General features: G+C 39.1%; 1 protein-coding gene across 2 annotated transcripts; it reads right to left on the bottom strand.

Moving 5' to 3' along the window:
• Positions 1–51: 51 nt before the first annotated feature.
• LATS1 (large tumor suppressor kinase 1) lies at positions 52–16,103 on the bottom strand. 2 transcript variants are annotated; one of them, XM_010216903.2, is made up of 7 exons: positions 15,596–16,103; positions 11,984–12,134; positions 8,689–10,208; positions 2,840–3,422; positions 2,277–2,459; positions 1,936–2,042; positions 52–997 (listed from the first exon to the last, which is right to left on the bottom strand). In XM_010216903.2, the coding sequence occupies exons 1-7, from the start codon at positions 15,944–15,946 to the stop codon at positions 476–478; spliced, it is 3,417 nt and encodes a 1,138-aa protein (XP_010215205.2). In that variant the 5' UTR covers positions 15,947–16,103; the 3' UTR covers positions 52–475. The 2 variants fall into 2 exon arrangements, with proteins under 2 accessions (XP_010215205.2, XP_010215207.2); XM_010216905.2 differs by having other exon boundaries at positions 11,999–12,134.

Here is a 16,103-nt window from a genome sequence, read left to right as displayed (position 1 = left end):
GTAAAGTGGGTTTTATATTTGGTCAATGCAAGGAACAACCACCATTAAAGAATTCTGGAACAAAGACTCATTTTTTAAAAAATTATTTAGTGTATGTACAAATAGATATCAAGCATCTCTTTATGAAAAAAGCAAAACAAAACCACATTATTTCCTATTTTGAGTACTTAGAGTACAGAGAACAGATAATAATATTCAGATCATAATTATTTTCATCAGACATCATCTCTCTAAATTAAATGATTAACAATGTTGGAATAAATTAACTTTTGAGGATTTACCTATATTTTGGGGAAGCAAAATGTACAGGGAGGGGAGACATAACTGTTTTAGTGTTTTTTTTTTTTTTTGTAAAAAAAGTGTGCATATAATTCCACCCTAGCGATCTTCTGCCAATTCTCTTATTAAAAGAGTTTTTTCAAAAACTTCAGCTACAAAGTAACCTTATCTTAACTATTTTTGTTTTATTCCTCTACTAAACATACACCAGGTCACGATTTTGAACCCCTCTACCTGCCTGTTCATCATCATCGTCGTCCTCCTCTGACTGCTGTTCTGAGCTTTGTGAATTACTACCATATTCATATTCAATGGGCTTTGGATTGTTGTAAGGGTAGCCATTGTCATCAAAAAACCTGCGGAACGTGAACTCATAAAAAGCATGTTCAGGATGTTTTCCATTTTTGTACCACCCATTAAGTGTATCATTTATGTTCCCTTCCTTATCATCATCACTCCACAATTTGTCTGGATCAACTGGATCAAAGTTTGATGTGTCTGTGGGATGAGCAATTTTGGGAATGTAGAAAGCAGACTGTCGGCGTAGATCGCTTGAAAAATCAATTGTTCTAAAAAATGGATGAGCTTTTATTTCATCGGCACCGTTTTTGCCTAAACGATCTTCTGGCCCTCGGCAGAGTTTAATAATAAGGTCGGAGGCCTCTGGAGTCAGTTTAGCTTGAGGTGGAATATGAAGAGCAGTTTGCCAGTTGATAACCTTAAAAGCAAAAAAGGAGGGGTTATCCTAATTAAAATTAAAAAATATATATATCATTTGACAGAGCAAGCATTTTAACCCCAGAGTGAAAACATGAAGCTGCTTTTTCAGAAAGACAGGAAATATTTTGTCTGTGAATTTAACTATCTAGATAAAAATTTTCCACATTCTAGGTCTAAGCAGCAATCTGCCTTAATACAGCAAAGGTGTCACGAAGGCCAGCATCTGGAACCTGAACCCAGGCACTCAGCATACAATCACAAAAACAGCAAGGCAAATGGATTTTGAATTACTTCATGCACTGGAAATAAAGAGCTTTAAAGCTAACATTTAAGTCAACATGGCACTACATATGGGTCAACTAATAAAGGCAGCTTTGCAAAAAGTGGCAACTGCAGAAGATTTCCCTGGTAGATATTAAATGGCAGAGACTCAGGAAGGGAAGGACAAATATTTCTGAGGGGGACCAGCAACCCTGGGCAGCCCCTCTCACCCACTGCTCCTCCATCTCTACATGTTGAGGTAGCAGCACATGCTTCACCAAAGGAAATATGCTGCAGGTGACAACAGGGGGACAGGGAAGGCAAATGTTGAGAAAAGAACACCCAGAGGCTGGAAGAAGAAAGAAAAGTGAGGACCTGGAAATTAACGCAGAATGGGAAATTTGAAATCTGAAATGTGATTATTAGTTGACATATTTACTGTGTGAGTGAATAAAAGATACGGTCCTGATGCTTAAAGGTCCATTACAAAATAAGGACTTCAGTAATGTAACATTATAATGTAATCCTGCTACTTAATAAAATACTTGTATACAACAACACTCTCAAAAATCACCTTTGATTGCATTAACATATTCTTTAGAATTTGTAATATCAAGTGCATTTCGTGGGTGGGTGGATGGTTCAGGCTGTCAACATGATTTTTTTTAAATTTACCTTCATTTGCGTCTCCAGGGGTGTTTGTGCCAGGAAAGGAGGCTGCCCCACTAACATTTCAAAGAGAATGACTCCAACGCTCCACCAGTCACACAATTGTGTGTAACCTGAAACGAAGTCAGAACTAGGCCTTAATATAACTTAAATCTTTTATCTATAAAAATAAAGAGGTGTTACTGAAGAACTCTATCCAGTATTTAAGACTTTCATATTATCAGTAAGATTTATCTTCGGTCAGACATCATAAAGTTGGCAAAAGGACATGCTTAGTAAGGAGGGGGAAGCACACCACCTGCTGTGTATCAGTTACTTTGCAGAATGATTCTGTAAAAGCCGCTCACCTGTCCGCAGCAGCACCTCGGGTGCAATGTAGTTGGGGGTGCCCACGAGGGAGTGGGCCAGGCAGCGCTGGTGCTGCCGCGCAGCCCGGCGCTCCAGCGGCTTCAGCCGGTCGCCACACCTGCAGCTTGCCGGGTCGCCCCACTCGCTGCTGAAATCCATGCTGTCCTGGCGCGCGTGGTCACCTGCAACGGAGCGACACGCTGGCCAACACTGAGGAACACTGCTTTGGGCCTTGCCTAAGATCGGGCCTGCTCCCTTTGCCAACAAGCCTTGTTTTAAGGCAGAATCTATTCAAATTCAGTATTCAAAGCATGGGAAAACGAGAACTAAAAAAGTCTTAACATATCAGGATTTAGAATTTTTTTTTTTAAATAAATTATCAGCTTTTGAAGCTCTTATCAATTTTTTTTTGGCATAACGATGGCAAAGAATCAGATACCACCTTTTGTTAATTTTGCTGTTCAGAGAAGAAATGTCACTGTCCCCTGTCTACTCTTTAGCATTTAAGCCCTGGCAAAGAAAAACGCTTCAACAAAAAGGAAAACATTTATATTTCTCTTACCGCTCTGGTAGTATTTTGAATCATGGGTCCACCGAAAACCTGTACAGAGCCCAAAGTCCGTCAATTTAATGTGACCATCACGGTCTATCAAAATATTATCAGGTTTGATATCTCTGTGAATGAAGCCCATTTTATGAACACTTTCCACTGCGCAGGTCAGCTCTGCTGTGTAGAAGCGTGCCAGATTCTCTGGAAAAACACCCATTCTAATTAAGAGACTCATCATATCACCGCCTGGAATGTAGTCCATTACAAAGTACAAATTGTCCTTATCTTGGAAGGAATAGTACAGCCGAACCACCCATTCATTATCAGCTTCAGCAAGGATATCCCGCTCAGCCTTAACATGAGCAACTTGGTTCCTAAGCAATACATCCTTCTTTCTCAGGGTTTTCGTTGCATATAAAGCATTAGTATCCACTTTTCTTGCTAGGCAGACTTCTCCAAATGCCCCCACTCCCAAGGTTTTAATTTTTACAAACATCGACTTGTCCATTTTAGCTCTTCTTAGACGAATATAATTAGACTCTTTCTGGCACAACATTTTCCTCATTTGATCTCTGGCTTCTGGTGACAATCCAACCTGTGCAGCAAACAGAATTAAATCCGATAAGTGAATAGTGCTCTTAACTCTTGGGAGTCTTCATATAATCAGAAGACTTAGGCAAAGCAAAACAAACACTTTATCCAAAATGTGGAAAAAACCTTAATTTTTAATGTATATATTAGAATTCTATGAAAACATGTAGGAGTGATACAAAACAAAACACGTGATCTCAGGGACACTTTTAACAGCAAAATGCACAAGGTGCCATGCACCAGCGGGTTCTTGAGAAGGGAGGATGTTCTCAAGGAGATAAGAGGGTGAGAAAGCAGACACTATCCTTCCCTTACATGAGGAGGCTGTGATGGAGAAGCGAAGCCAGAAGCCATTAGTGCTTGCTCCCTCTCGGATACTTTGTTTTCGTATTAAACTGTCAACTCATCAGTCAGGTGGTCTCCAAACGTCTGGACAAAATCATCCACGAGATTGTCTTGTGTAGCACCAGCATACATCCATGCAGCTTGAAAGTTTGTAAATTTTCCAGTTTAAACACAATCTGAAAGACTATCTACCATGCCTTCAGACTGCTCTACCATGTTGGCTTGGGAATCAGAAAGGCCAAAAAAAAGTGTTCTATAGGCTCAGTTTCTCATGGATGCTCTGAATTAACAGCGTCACTGCTGAACTGATTATTTACTTAATGATCTTTATAAGTACTGGCCTGAAGATTTTATAACTACATGTGAAAACTGTTCCCTTCCAGGTTTTTGTTGTTACTCTTTTGTTTCCACTGATTCTCCTAAGTGAAGACAACCTGCCAAGGATTCTGTCCTTTTCTGCTTCTTGGGAAAAGAAAACAAAGAAAGTCTGAAAGTTTTCTGCTTATTGTCTTAACTTTGAGCTCTTATCCATCTTGGAAGACAATACTGCATCTGCACATCTAGTAAATTGATAAAAAAAAGTCCGATCGCAGAGGCTAAAGTTTGCATTCTTACAATTGCTCATGCAGCTTAAATAAGTAGTATGTAGGAATTTTCTGTTGAAGAATCCAAACTCTTCTTAAAGATATATGTATTATCAATCTTTACAAACAATACAGAACTCTCAAGAAAACCAAGGTAAAAAGCAGAAACAAATGTATTTCATTTAATTTCATTTTTCAAGCTTTCCTTTGCAGTAAAAGGACACAATCCTTCAAAAAACTTTTTGATCATATTTGGCTAAATAACCTATCTTTGTACTAACTTTGCTAATGCCATCATCACCCATCATCCCTATGGAAATGTAGCTGAGGGTACAAAGATTACTGCATTAACTGCTTCCCTGATTCTTTACAGGACAAAAGAAGGCCAGGATTTGAATAGTACCAGTAAGTTTTTGAGAGTTAACTAAGGAGCTGCAGTAGGAAAGATCTCTACTAGTTAGAGTGGAAGTTACTGAAGTTCCTGACCACGCAGCAGAATTTCAGCCACAGGAAAGAGCGAGTATGCGACTCTCATGCTCCTCCATACAACCGCACACACCAGAGCCCCAAGCCAAGCATGTGTCTCCTACCATCCAACTCTCTGACAAAAGCCAAGAGGCGATCTTCCCTCCTAGCATGAAGTCCACCTCATTACAGCAGGGCTTCAGCCTCACTCTCTACTGCTTTCCACTCGCTGTTCCGGTAAGGGACGCAGGGTGGTTTCTCTCATATGGTTCACTCCTCCACACACTATCAGTTTCTTGGCTTCCATGTCAGGGTTTGCCCCTATCTTGAACGAACACCCCTGGTACTCTGGCCAACAGTACTAACATCCTGACAGCCACGCCACTCCCAGGCTAAAGAAACCCATCAGCTGGAGCATGGCAACCCTTCCCTTCCCTACAGTAACCACCTTGAGCATTTCTGTCATACTCCAACCCGCATTCCTTCTAGAATAGGAGGACTGGTGTCAATTCATTAAAGCATTTCAGGGCCATCTTCCCAGGCAAGTCAAAATCTCGCTTCTTTTTGGTTTTAATAAGGACAGAATCTTCCTTCAAACATTTATGTTCTTTTCCCTGATCCTACCCCCACCTAGCCATATGTTCATTACTACCTGTATGTTCATTTGTTCGTTTGCTTTCTTTCTGACAGCATTTGCAAACTTGCACATGGCTCCTTTTGAGAGTACTTCAGTTGTTTTATCTGCCGCTTGAAACCCTACAGCAATGATTTCTTAGTTCAACCTAACTTATACTTTCTCTGTGTCATTTTCTCCTTGACATTCTGATCCCAAAATTTAACATGGTTAAGCATCCTGGCAACTCCTACAAACATCACGACGTCTATTCAGCCACTACTCTGGAGGCTTTCCAACTTTTTTTTTTTTTTTATATCATCTTATCAAATATTGTGGTTCCAAACCCTACCCACCTCTATCTTCTCACCACACAAGATATTATTTACAGTGTAATATAGAGGAAGAATTAGGTGACTGATAGTCTAAACTTCTATAAACTGTGTATTAATAGATGACTTATGCTTTGCATAACTTAAAATATAACTTGAAACAAAATACAACAGGTTTGAATGAGAAAGAAGCAATAATCGATGAGCTATACAGATGCCATTCAGGATGTTAAATACTTTCAGAACACTACATATCACCTATTCAAAAAATATATATTTTTATAATATATATATATTAATATAATATATTTTATATTATAAAATATATATTTTATTTATATATATATATATATATATATATATATATATATGTAGTAGTAGTTAGGATTTGACAGTAGTAGTTTCGGACTGGATACAGGAAATAGTTTTAATTCCCTAGTCCAAATCAAGGATAGCAGATTTATGAAGTTATGTTTTCTACAACACATTACCATAGCAATGCAGAGGGCACTGTCTTTTCAGGACAAATATACAGGGAAAGACATCTCAAGTTTTCTGTGAATAAACATGCTTCTGGTGCATTTCAAAGCAGTAGGGGGAATTTTTGCAAACTTGAAACAAAGTTTCAAAGACAATTGAAAATCCAACCCTGTTAAAATTTAGACAATGGTGGCTCAGGTGTTCACTTCCCACCTGAACCATGAGGGCTGCTTCGGTGCAGCCTCACTTGTACACTGGAAGAGGTGGCAACAAAATCCTGGAAGCGAGAGCATCTGTAGCAACAAAACCCTGGATGGTGGGAGAGCCAGTGCAGCAATTAACCACTGCAAGTCATGTAAATACTATCTCCAAGAAGCTCCTAACTTTACCTTGCAGTTCTTTCTGGCTGTTGCACCCTAACATGTTTTTTGTGGTTAAAGCACTGCCTAAGCACACTAATCTGTTGTCTTCTCTTCCCAGTCCAGTCTTCACTTTTTCCCTACATCACTCATCAAAGCATAAATATTCAGCCCAAACTGACCACTCTCCTATTCAGTACCAGATAAAAGAACTTACAATGCCACACAATTTGTTCTTATTACAATTCCTTCTAACCTGGCTGTGTCTCATATCATGTTTAGCTGTTGTTTGGAGCAAAGATATTTTCAAAATTGTGGAGTATAATACTTGAGCATTAGAGTAATGGAAGTAAATCCACACATATGAATTGCGTATTACTTGCAATGATACTTCCATGCTATTGCCTAGGATACCTGGTTCCATATGAAATGCTACTACAGCCACATTCTGGTAGCCTTTTTCTTTCAAATTTCCTACTAAAGGAAAGAAATTTACCCTCCTGTTTCCCATGACTATCTGTAATATGCTTGGTTGCTGTTGCATTTCTATCATTTTACCCTGATAAAAAAGGAAGATACCTACTGCAGCATAATAGACCCTTTTTTCACTCTTCAGGGTGTCATGAAACACCCCACCTTTAAATCTAGCATTAATACCATAAATCTGTTTTTATTATTTACTTATTTCATTTTACTAGGATGCTTTAAACACCCAAGGAAGGTTGTATTAGTCTCTGTGTATCAGTAATACTTATGCCCGCGATTCTAGGGAAGACAATCAACACAGTAAGAAGGGAAAGTGAGGTTTACATATCAACATTAATTATAATCTTACATTTAAGTATTCAAATAGTCAAAATAAATTCATGCTTAATTTTGATGCAGGTATGCATGCAAAATTCTTTAAAAAGGGATCATGCTATTTTTAAATACTATTGCTCCAAAAATCTTACTTGCCTACACAGTGATGGATGCTACAGAGTTCAGGAAAGCTTTCCACACCTTAATAGTTTAAATCAGCTGTTAGTGGAAGTGAAAAGGAAAGAAAGACAGACTAAGAATAAAGAACTAGAAAGAGTTCCAGGAAGAAATTTTTCTAATATTTACATATGCTGCGATTAAGCATACACTTGTAAAACACCACAGCTTACAGTAAGAACTTTCAAGGAGTACAAAAACATGAACTTAAAAAGCAGCATTTCAAGAAAGCGGCATATGCCAAGAACATCTTTTTTTCCCCACAGAACCAGTCAAAAGATACATCATACTTCTGAAGTCAACACTACATAAAAAAAAAAAAAAAAAAAAATCACTTCACTGGTTTTGCTTTTGAAATGATGTATGTATATATAAGTTCCAAAATGTACCCTGTCAATTTCATTTAGTAGAACACAAAATCCCAGGAATGCACCAATGACTCTGCCTGGGCAGGAAAAAGTGTTTTTGATATGTTTTTCATTAACTCATACAATTATACCTTGTTTACATAGATACCATTACAATCTGTCTTATAAAATACTTTGACAAAAGGCACCATGTCTCTCTCTCTCTCTCTCTCTCTCAAAAAAAAAAAAAAAAGCCAAAACTATAGCTTTTTAATAGACTTTTTAGATATGAATTTCTAAAAGAAAAAAAAGAAAGAAAAAGAATAACTGTATAACAACTGTATTAAGGTTTCGACCAACCTACCACTAGTCATTGCTTTGTTATTTCTACCTCCAGTGTTTTGAAATATTAAAAACACTGCAGAAAATGCTCTCAAAAATCCAGATTAAACATAACCTATAATAGAGCAATGAGTTGTATCATTAAATGCAAAGTTCATGCAAAAAAGATTTTTTCCTCCACTTTACCTTACTTGAATCAGATGACTTATGTTTAGTCACACAAATCTTACTTTCACAAAATTATTTTTAAGATGACAAAGTGCCTAAAAAAAGCAATGAAGATTTTGCCACACTTTAAAATTAAAAACTAAACTTCCATACCATGCTATACTGCAATGTTCTGTTTATCTGTCCTATTTAAACACTCATAACATACATTTCTTAATGAAAAAAATTCAAAGATTTAGAAAGAAGAAAGATTTTACCCGCATCATTTCATTCTCTAGTTGTTTTTTCCGATGCAAACGCTGCTGATGTGACTTGAGTATATTTTCCACATGCTGCTCCATGAAGAACTTAAAGGCCTGAGGGGAGTAACTTTGAATGCGAGACTCTCTTCGTTCTTCGTCTTTTTTGTTTTTTCTAACAGGAACAGGTGATGTTGTTATTTGCTTCTTCTCTTTATCTGGTGAATCAAAACCTTCGTAATTCTTCTCGTTCTCTTCCTCCTTAGGTAAAACAGGTGGCTCCTCTTTGCTGAGCTTGGGCCCCGTCTCATAGGGATTCACAGCGGGATTCTGGTGTAACAAGTGCTTGGGGTAAGGTGGCGGGGGACCCTGGTAATTTGGAGCCTCAGCCACATGCGACAGAACTGCCAAATTTGTAGATGGACTCTCAGAGAAGGGCATGGCCTGCATGGTTTGCACAGGCTGCGGCATCCAGGCCGGGTGAGTTGGTGCCAAGGCGGTCTGGAGCTCGGGTTTTAGCACCCGCATGCTTTTTACTGGCTGCTGAATGGGCGCCGGGGTTATGGCTGTTACTGTGGTAGCTGAAGGCTGAGAACTGCCAGAATGACTCTGCCTACTCCCATGATGGTTGTTGAAGGAATTGGACCTTACTGGAACGCTGGGTTGCCACGTGGGTATTTCATGCCCATTGCCAGGTGATGACTGTGGTTGTGCGGGTGGAGGCTGCGACCAGGACGCAGGAATTCCAGCTACATTTGTATTATAGAGTTCCATGTTGTGGCTATTCCTGTTTGGCACCATCATTGTCTGAGGAAGATTCCCGTTGGTGTAGGCTGCAGTAGGAGCAGATCCTCCTGCCTGCATCTGTAGTGCTGTAGGACTTTGCCTATTAGTAGGATTTATCGGGTATGGGGGTGGCTGGCGACTCACCGAGTTCCCGGACACGACATTCTGGTGCACTAAGAATTCTGCCTGGCAGTTGCCGTTTTGCATGGCAGCCCTTCCCGAGGGAAAGCCGAATTTGCTGTTGGCAGAGCTCTGCATGATGATCGGCTGCCTGCCAATGGGCACAGCGCTCATGCCCCTCTGCGCCTGGGCAGGAGCGCTCATGGGTGGAGGATTCATCGATGGAGGCGGGTACCCGTCCTGCCACGTGCCGGGCGGCACGGGGGAAATGCGGGAGATGATGTATTCCATGCTTCCGGAGTAGCGTTTCGTCTGCGGGCCGGGCTCCCAGGAGGGCGGTGGCGGAGTAGTCCCCCTCGGCGGGGGCGTGTGCCCCCGTGGCGGCGGCGTCACGCTCCTGATCTGCGGCAGCGGTGGTGGGTTCACGCGCTGCCCTGTGCCAGGGTGGGCCTGAGCGAAGGCTGCGAGGCCGGAGCCGGACAAGGGCCTCCCGACGTCGGGCTGCGAGCTGGGGCTCTCCGAGCGGTAACCGACCCCGTCGCCCAGGGAAGGGCCGTGTCTCTGCGGCACCAAGGACTCCTTAGAACCCTTCCAGCTCTGCCGGCGGTGAACCGACTGCTGCACGGTTCCTCCTGGCAGAAAGAGAAAGGTAACGCAACAATCATGTTACTGGAAGCTATTTCTATGCACTGATTTCACTAGCTTTCTGCATCAATTGCTACAGCATCACAATAGAAATTTTCATATTTAACACAATTGACTATTTTCCATCAAAGACTCATCTCCACCTGGTAATACACACATGGTGGTATGCCCAGCACACACTATATGAGCAAACAAAAGCTAAGAATCTATGTTATAGGGAAATTGCAGACATCACAAACCACTTTTCTGAAGATGCGTTATTGATGTACCTGTAACTTTTAATTGAGAAATAAAGATCGCAACTTGCAGAATTATTAGGCACACTATGTATTTTAATTATGTGTGCAAAAAGCTCTCCAATAGGCACGAAAATAACGATTTGGAAAAGTGTTTAATCAGGTTGCTATCCTTTCCAGTTTATACTTGCAACAGAGAAATTGCTCTTTGACTAAAATTTAACTGAAATTCTGAAAAAAGCAAGCAGCCCACTCAAATCCTGTACTCAATACAGGTAGTCCAAGTTTATTATATTTTTCATATGCAAAATTCACATAAGCTACTTTCATTTTAACAGTTAGGAAGATTGGGGTAAAGTATTGTGTGGAGGCAAGAAATAAAATTGTATGAAAGCAAAAGTTACCCAAATAACTCAACAATATATTTATTTTACATATGTTACTTTGAATCTCAAACAAAACACTACATAAGGAATTGACAGTCTCGTTACTCTTTTAACAGCATTGAGATACCTGTAAATACACACAGTGCTAAAATTGCTGAAAGCTACTATATCTTCGACAAAATCATGTCAATTGGTACAGCTTTGCAAGTAATAATGAATCCCCCCCACCCTAGGTGACAGCATGGTTTAGCATTTACCTAACCAGCTAGCCCTGTTTCACAGGCAAAATGAAAAGTAATGTTAAACTTTGCTAATATTGACTGCTTGTTTTTCTCATGCCTAGATCATCAATTTAAATGTAACTTTACAGAACAGTCAGCACTTGACTTTAGTTGAATAGCAGTTCAGTATTTGCTGCATTTGCAAAGTGCAGTCTAGGCACATGCTAGTAAAACCTGCTAAAAACGAAAACATAAAAATGCATTAAAAATGTGTTTGTATGTTTTAAAAGAGTAGTAACTGTGCCAAACTTTTTAAGCAGTTGCTACTAATGCTCTAGTCTGTCCCCTAAAAACCACAAAAGCATTAATTCAGCCTTAGAAAACATTGAAAAAAAAAAATCTGAAACCAAACAGAAAATTAACCATAGAGGGAGATCCAGAAACAGGGCAGCCCAAAATACAAATGCTGGAACCAACTGCCACATTTATACATGGTGCTGTTCTGTGGGATAATGTGTGAAGAGAAAAAAGAATTGAAGTAAGAATTTACCCTCCGAGACCTTCCCCAGACTGAGCTGCAGCGCTTACCACCAACTTCTACATGGCAACTGCCATTAACAGCTAAGTACAGGTACAGGTATCAAATAGGGGCAAAAACGACTAAAATGAAACCTAAATGAGACCTGAATATCATTCTTTAGATATAATACTAAAAAAATCATGTTCACCTAAAAGACTCAGGTCAAATACACATATTTGCCAGAAGAACTCTGTAATATATTTTAGATACTATTTTTAAAGGAAAAAAGTCTAAGTTAACATCTCATTCTCTCCTGTTGTAGGCACATGAATTCACTATTTTACATTTTTCCACCTGTAAGAAAACACTGAGTTACTGAATTACCCTGGATACACTTACCTGGTGGTTTCATACCTGCATTAACAGGTCTTGCTGCTGCTGCAACCATCTGCTCCCGACGAGAATCCTGGTAGCTCATTTTACTAATAAATTCAATTGCTGCTTCTATACTACGGTTGTTAGTTTGCCTGAGAGCTTGTACAACCATATCCTAAAGGAAAAATTGTATGCAAAAAAAATAAAAGTTACAAAAGTGGGCAACAATAGCAAAAGTCATGGGAATTCGGCCAAATACCCCTCCATACTTTTATCAAGGTACGTCACTAATTTCTGTCAAACAATTTAAAAACAATCTAAAAATCTTCCCTCCCCAACAGATCCTCACACACACTTAAGCTGTCTAGAGCTTCAGAAAAAAATAAGCTACTTGAAGCACCTATTTTTCTGTAAATTCTGTGTCATCTCACCATTCTTGCATAGCTTGTCCATACAGGCAAACTGATACTGAGAAGCACAACTCAGGTTACAGCTTACTTATACAATGACCAGAGATCTCTTCCAACCAAAATTATTTTATGACAAATACCCTAATGTGAAATTCAAAAGCTTGTTTTTGCTCATTTTTGGTCAACTCAGAATGACTTCTGTCCACAAATACTCCATTACTTTCTCTGAAAGAAAGATCTGTGCATGAAGACAATATGTCAGAGCAATCACTTGAGTTCATGTTGTTTGAAAAGGTTACCGGCATAAGACATGATTTGCCTACTAAAATCAATGGGACATCAGTCAGCAGTTAGAGTAGCTAGCATCAGTTTTGAGTTCAAACTCACATGCATAAGTTCACCATGTGACGCACATTTTTGACATTATAAATGTGTATAATTACACACAGCCATAAATACCAGTAACTGAATTTAGTGGACAAAACAGAACCTTGAAAGGGGATTTTAAAAGAAACAGAAGTATAGAATAAGCCTGCAGGATGGTTTACAGGCCAGCTGTCATAGTTCAAAAAAAGCAGATGCCACTTTTGATCACAGAGCTCCTTCATCAGATGGCTATGCCTGCACTGCTTCTACAGTTAGAGACGAGCCTAATTTGTTGCAAAGATGTACGTTTTCAGCACCGCTATGCTGCTTGATCATTGAGCAAACAGAAGACTTAACTTGTCCACAGTATTTCAGTCCCACTTCGGATGTGCTTTTAGAGGATTCATTATTCACTTCTATCCACCAACCTTAAATTTGTTTTTGATACACTGATTAAAAAGTAAATTATTGGCTTTTCAGCAAAATAAGTCTGCAATATATAAAATAACAAACTCACTTAATCAAGCCATAAAGACAGACAGAATCTTAAAGAACACTACCAGCAATATTTTAAAGAAAAAATTGCCTTTTATCCTTAGTTTTCTCTCTCTGCTAACCAGAGGATCTGAGGAAGAATCAAAGGACATATTTCTCCTCTGGCTGAAGAACAAAAAACACTGTAGTCACCTACGTGGCAAAGTATTAAATGTCTTGAAGTGTATCACCTAATGCAGAAGATATGAGGACTGAACAGGCGAGAGAGTTCCTGGGAGCTACTAAAAGCAAACAAAAAAGCAAAACAAGCAAAGCCTTCCGTAGTGTTCTATATACAGAAAAAAAAATGCAGAAAATCATTATGTTTCCAAACACTAAGTTCTGACTGTGTCACGACATGCTGACTACAGAATACAGCAAAGAGATCTTTCTCTAGTTTAAAATAAATTTATATGAACAACTTGAGGCCCATGTTCAAAAGGTCAATGAAATCTTGCTTAAAGTCATGATGAAGAAACATTGCTCATATAGCCACATCCAGATCAATCAAAATAAATAATGGACTTGGTAACAATTAGGTACTGTATTAATCTCTATGGAAAGCCTGCAGTACATCAAGGATGGTGCAAGTAAAAGTTGCATGTGTCATCTGCTAAATCATGAACACACCCAAAGGATGTGGGAAACAGCCCAGCCTGGCCAACTGCTAGTAGCATCTCACTTATAATCCAGTTCAAAAAATGATCTCAGCTCCAGACATACTCCCCTTTCATTCCTAGCCATCTCAGCCTCTCCAGGAAAAATGCTTTCCTGTCTCAGTTGTACCTGTTCTCTGCACGTTCACAGGCGAATCCATAGGGACAACCATGGACAGGGAAACACAAGTCTAGCCTAACTGCTTGGAAAAGAAAATCCATGTAATTGCAAAAAAGTGTCCAGGGAATTGTCAGTTGCATCCAAGAATGAACCACAGAGCTAAAGGATTTTAAGATACAAATAATCCAATGAAACTACTGACTCAAGATACTTTCTAGTTTATTCTCTGGCCACTCTTCAATTTGTGTAGATGACTGTGGACTCATTCTGTACAAGTGGACCTGAAAACAGATCTACTGTAAAAAACAACTCAGCAACAAACCATGCAGCAGCAACAATTCCTTATAAAACTATTCACCATCATAAAAATCCTTTCTACTCTTAATGAAATAAATAAAAATAAATAAATAAATTAAAAAAAAGCAATCTGGACTGTGTACTTGGGTAAGCCATGAAAACACACTCTCAGCACCTGATAAAGCAATGTGATATAGAAAACACCAGTTTAGCTTTGGAGAAACTGAATTCTTTCTACACGTAGAGCTTGCTCAGAATGCCTTGAAGCACCAGGCAGCACGTTGGAGCTGGTCTTTGCTGAGATCCGTGAAATTGCTGCTCTGCTGAAAGGGCCATCCCGGCTGCAGTGCAGGACCATTTCTCTTGGGAAGACAAGCGGTTTGCTAGCTTTCTTTAACCTGTTTTTATACTCAAGTTTACAAAACATTCATGAAAACGCGCGTGAATTTAGTTTGATGTGCACATCCCAATAGAAACACAAGAGAGATTAATTTCTTATTCCTAGAAAGCAGATTGTCCATCAATACAACTCAGATTCTCATACTAAAGTCAATTAATTAAAAATAAGTCTAGCGAATAATTTCACAATGCAGACTGCAATTTTCTAGTTTTCTGTTCTTATAATGACAACAATACCAGAGCATATATCCAAGTTTACAAGATACATCCTCAATAGAAAAACACGGAGATTGTAATTCAGAGAAGATGTCCTACAATGTTTCTGTTAAGAAACCCGTTATTTTATCTGTACCTGACGAAGTGCATAATGTAAAGATATACAAAACTACCCATGTGAAAAGTGCAATTAAAATTCATTTCCAAAGTATTTGATTTAGTTTGTTAGCAGTTAGTAGATGCTTTTCAATTCAGAATGGCCATATTTTATCAACATATTTTAACAGAGCATAATTCAAAATTCTGTTGAGTATGTGAGGAAAAAAAAAATCCATGTTCTAAAGAACCCATTTCTGTCTGTCTAAAAATGAAAAAGAAAAAAAAAAACAGCCCACTCCAACCACACAAGAACATGTGCTAAAAAAAGGCCAAACATCTCTAAATCCTTTTGTTCCTCTCCTTCACTCCTCAATGCCATTAGTCTCATTAAGTCCTAATTAGAAACCTGACAGATTTTCAAGGAAATATTCTGCACATATTAGTTGTTTAAACTGTTTATGACCAATCCCTCACTCCAAGCATGTAGTAATACTTTACAGTTAGAAAAACAACAGATCTTGAAAATAAAATACTTCACCTCATCAAAGCCAGCAGCTTGCAAATCTTGCAGCATTTGTCGATTAACTTCTGATGTTCCTTTGACTGCTGAGTTGGTTTCATTTGCAAAAGGCAGAAGTGAGTTTCGTATCTCCTGCAAAACCTTATGGTACGTAACAAATTTAGGTGGATTTCGGCCTTGTCTAGGATCTTCAGATGACATTTTGCCCATGCTGTGATCAGCTTTAGCAGCATCGGAGGGTTTAGGTAAATTCCTGAGGCTCTCTCGTATTTCCTGTAACATCTGCTGGCTACTGCCAGTGTAGTTACTGGCAGGAAAAGTCTTAGGCCTCATTTGTCTATAACCTTCTGGCTTCTCACTTCTCTTCATGAAAACATGTATACAGGCAACCTCCACCAAGGACTTGTGCACACAAAATTCAACAAAGATTATCTGGTAGTTTCAGAATTTGTGAAAGCAGTGACTATCATTCACCGTCTAGCTGCGTTTCCTGTAGCGCTGAATTTTCTCGTAACCCAAAATTGCT

Source organism: Tinamus guttatus, unplaced genomic scaffold, assembly GCF_059628265.1.
Source record: "Tinamus guttatus ecotype Peru unplaced genomic scaffold, ASM5962826v1 Tinamus_guttatus_pri_ptg000716l, whole genome shotgun sequence".
NCBI lineage: Eukaryota > Metazoa > Chordata > Aves > Tinamiformes > Tinamidae > Tinamus > Tinamus guttatus.
Note: the sequence above shows the minus strand (reverse complement) of the source record. Positions and strands in the feature narration are given on the sequence as shown.

What these genes read in the sequence shown, in the direction of transcription:
- LATS1 (XM_010216903.2), bottom strand. Translation starts at nt 15,946, where the DNA reads ATGAAGAGAAGTGAGAAGCCAGAAGGTTATAGACAAATGAGGCCTAAG. An exon ending in TAGAGAATGAAATGATGCGG is followed by an intron (nt 3,423 to 8,688) that starts GTAAAATCTTTC and finishes TTTGCTGCACAG; the next exon opens with GTTGGATTGTCACCAGAAGC. An exon ending in TTCAAAATACTACCAGAGCG is followed by an intron (nt 2,460 to 2,839) that starts GTAAGAGAAATA and finishes GCTCCGTTGCAG; the next exon opens with GTGACCACGCGCGCCAGGAC.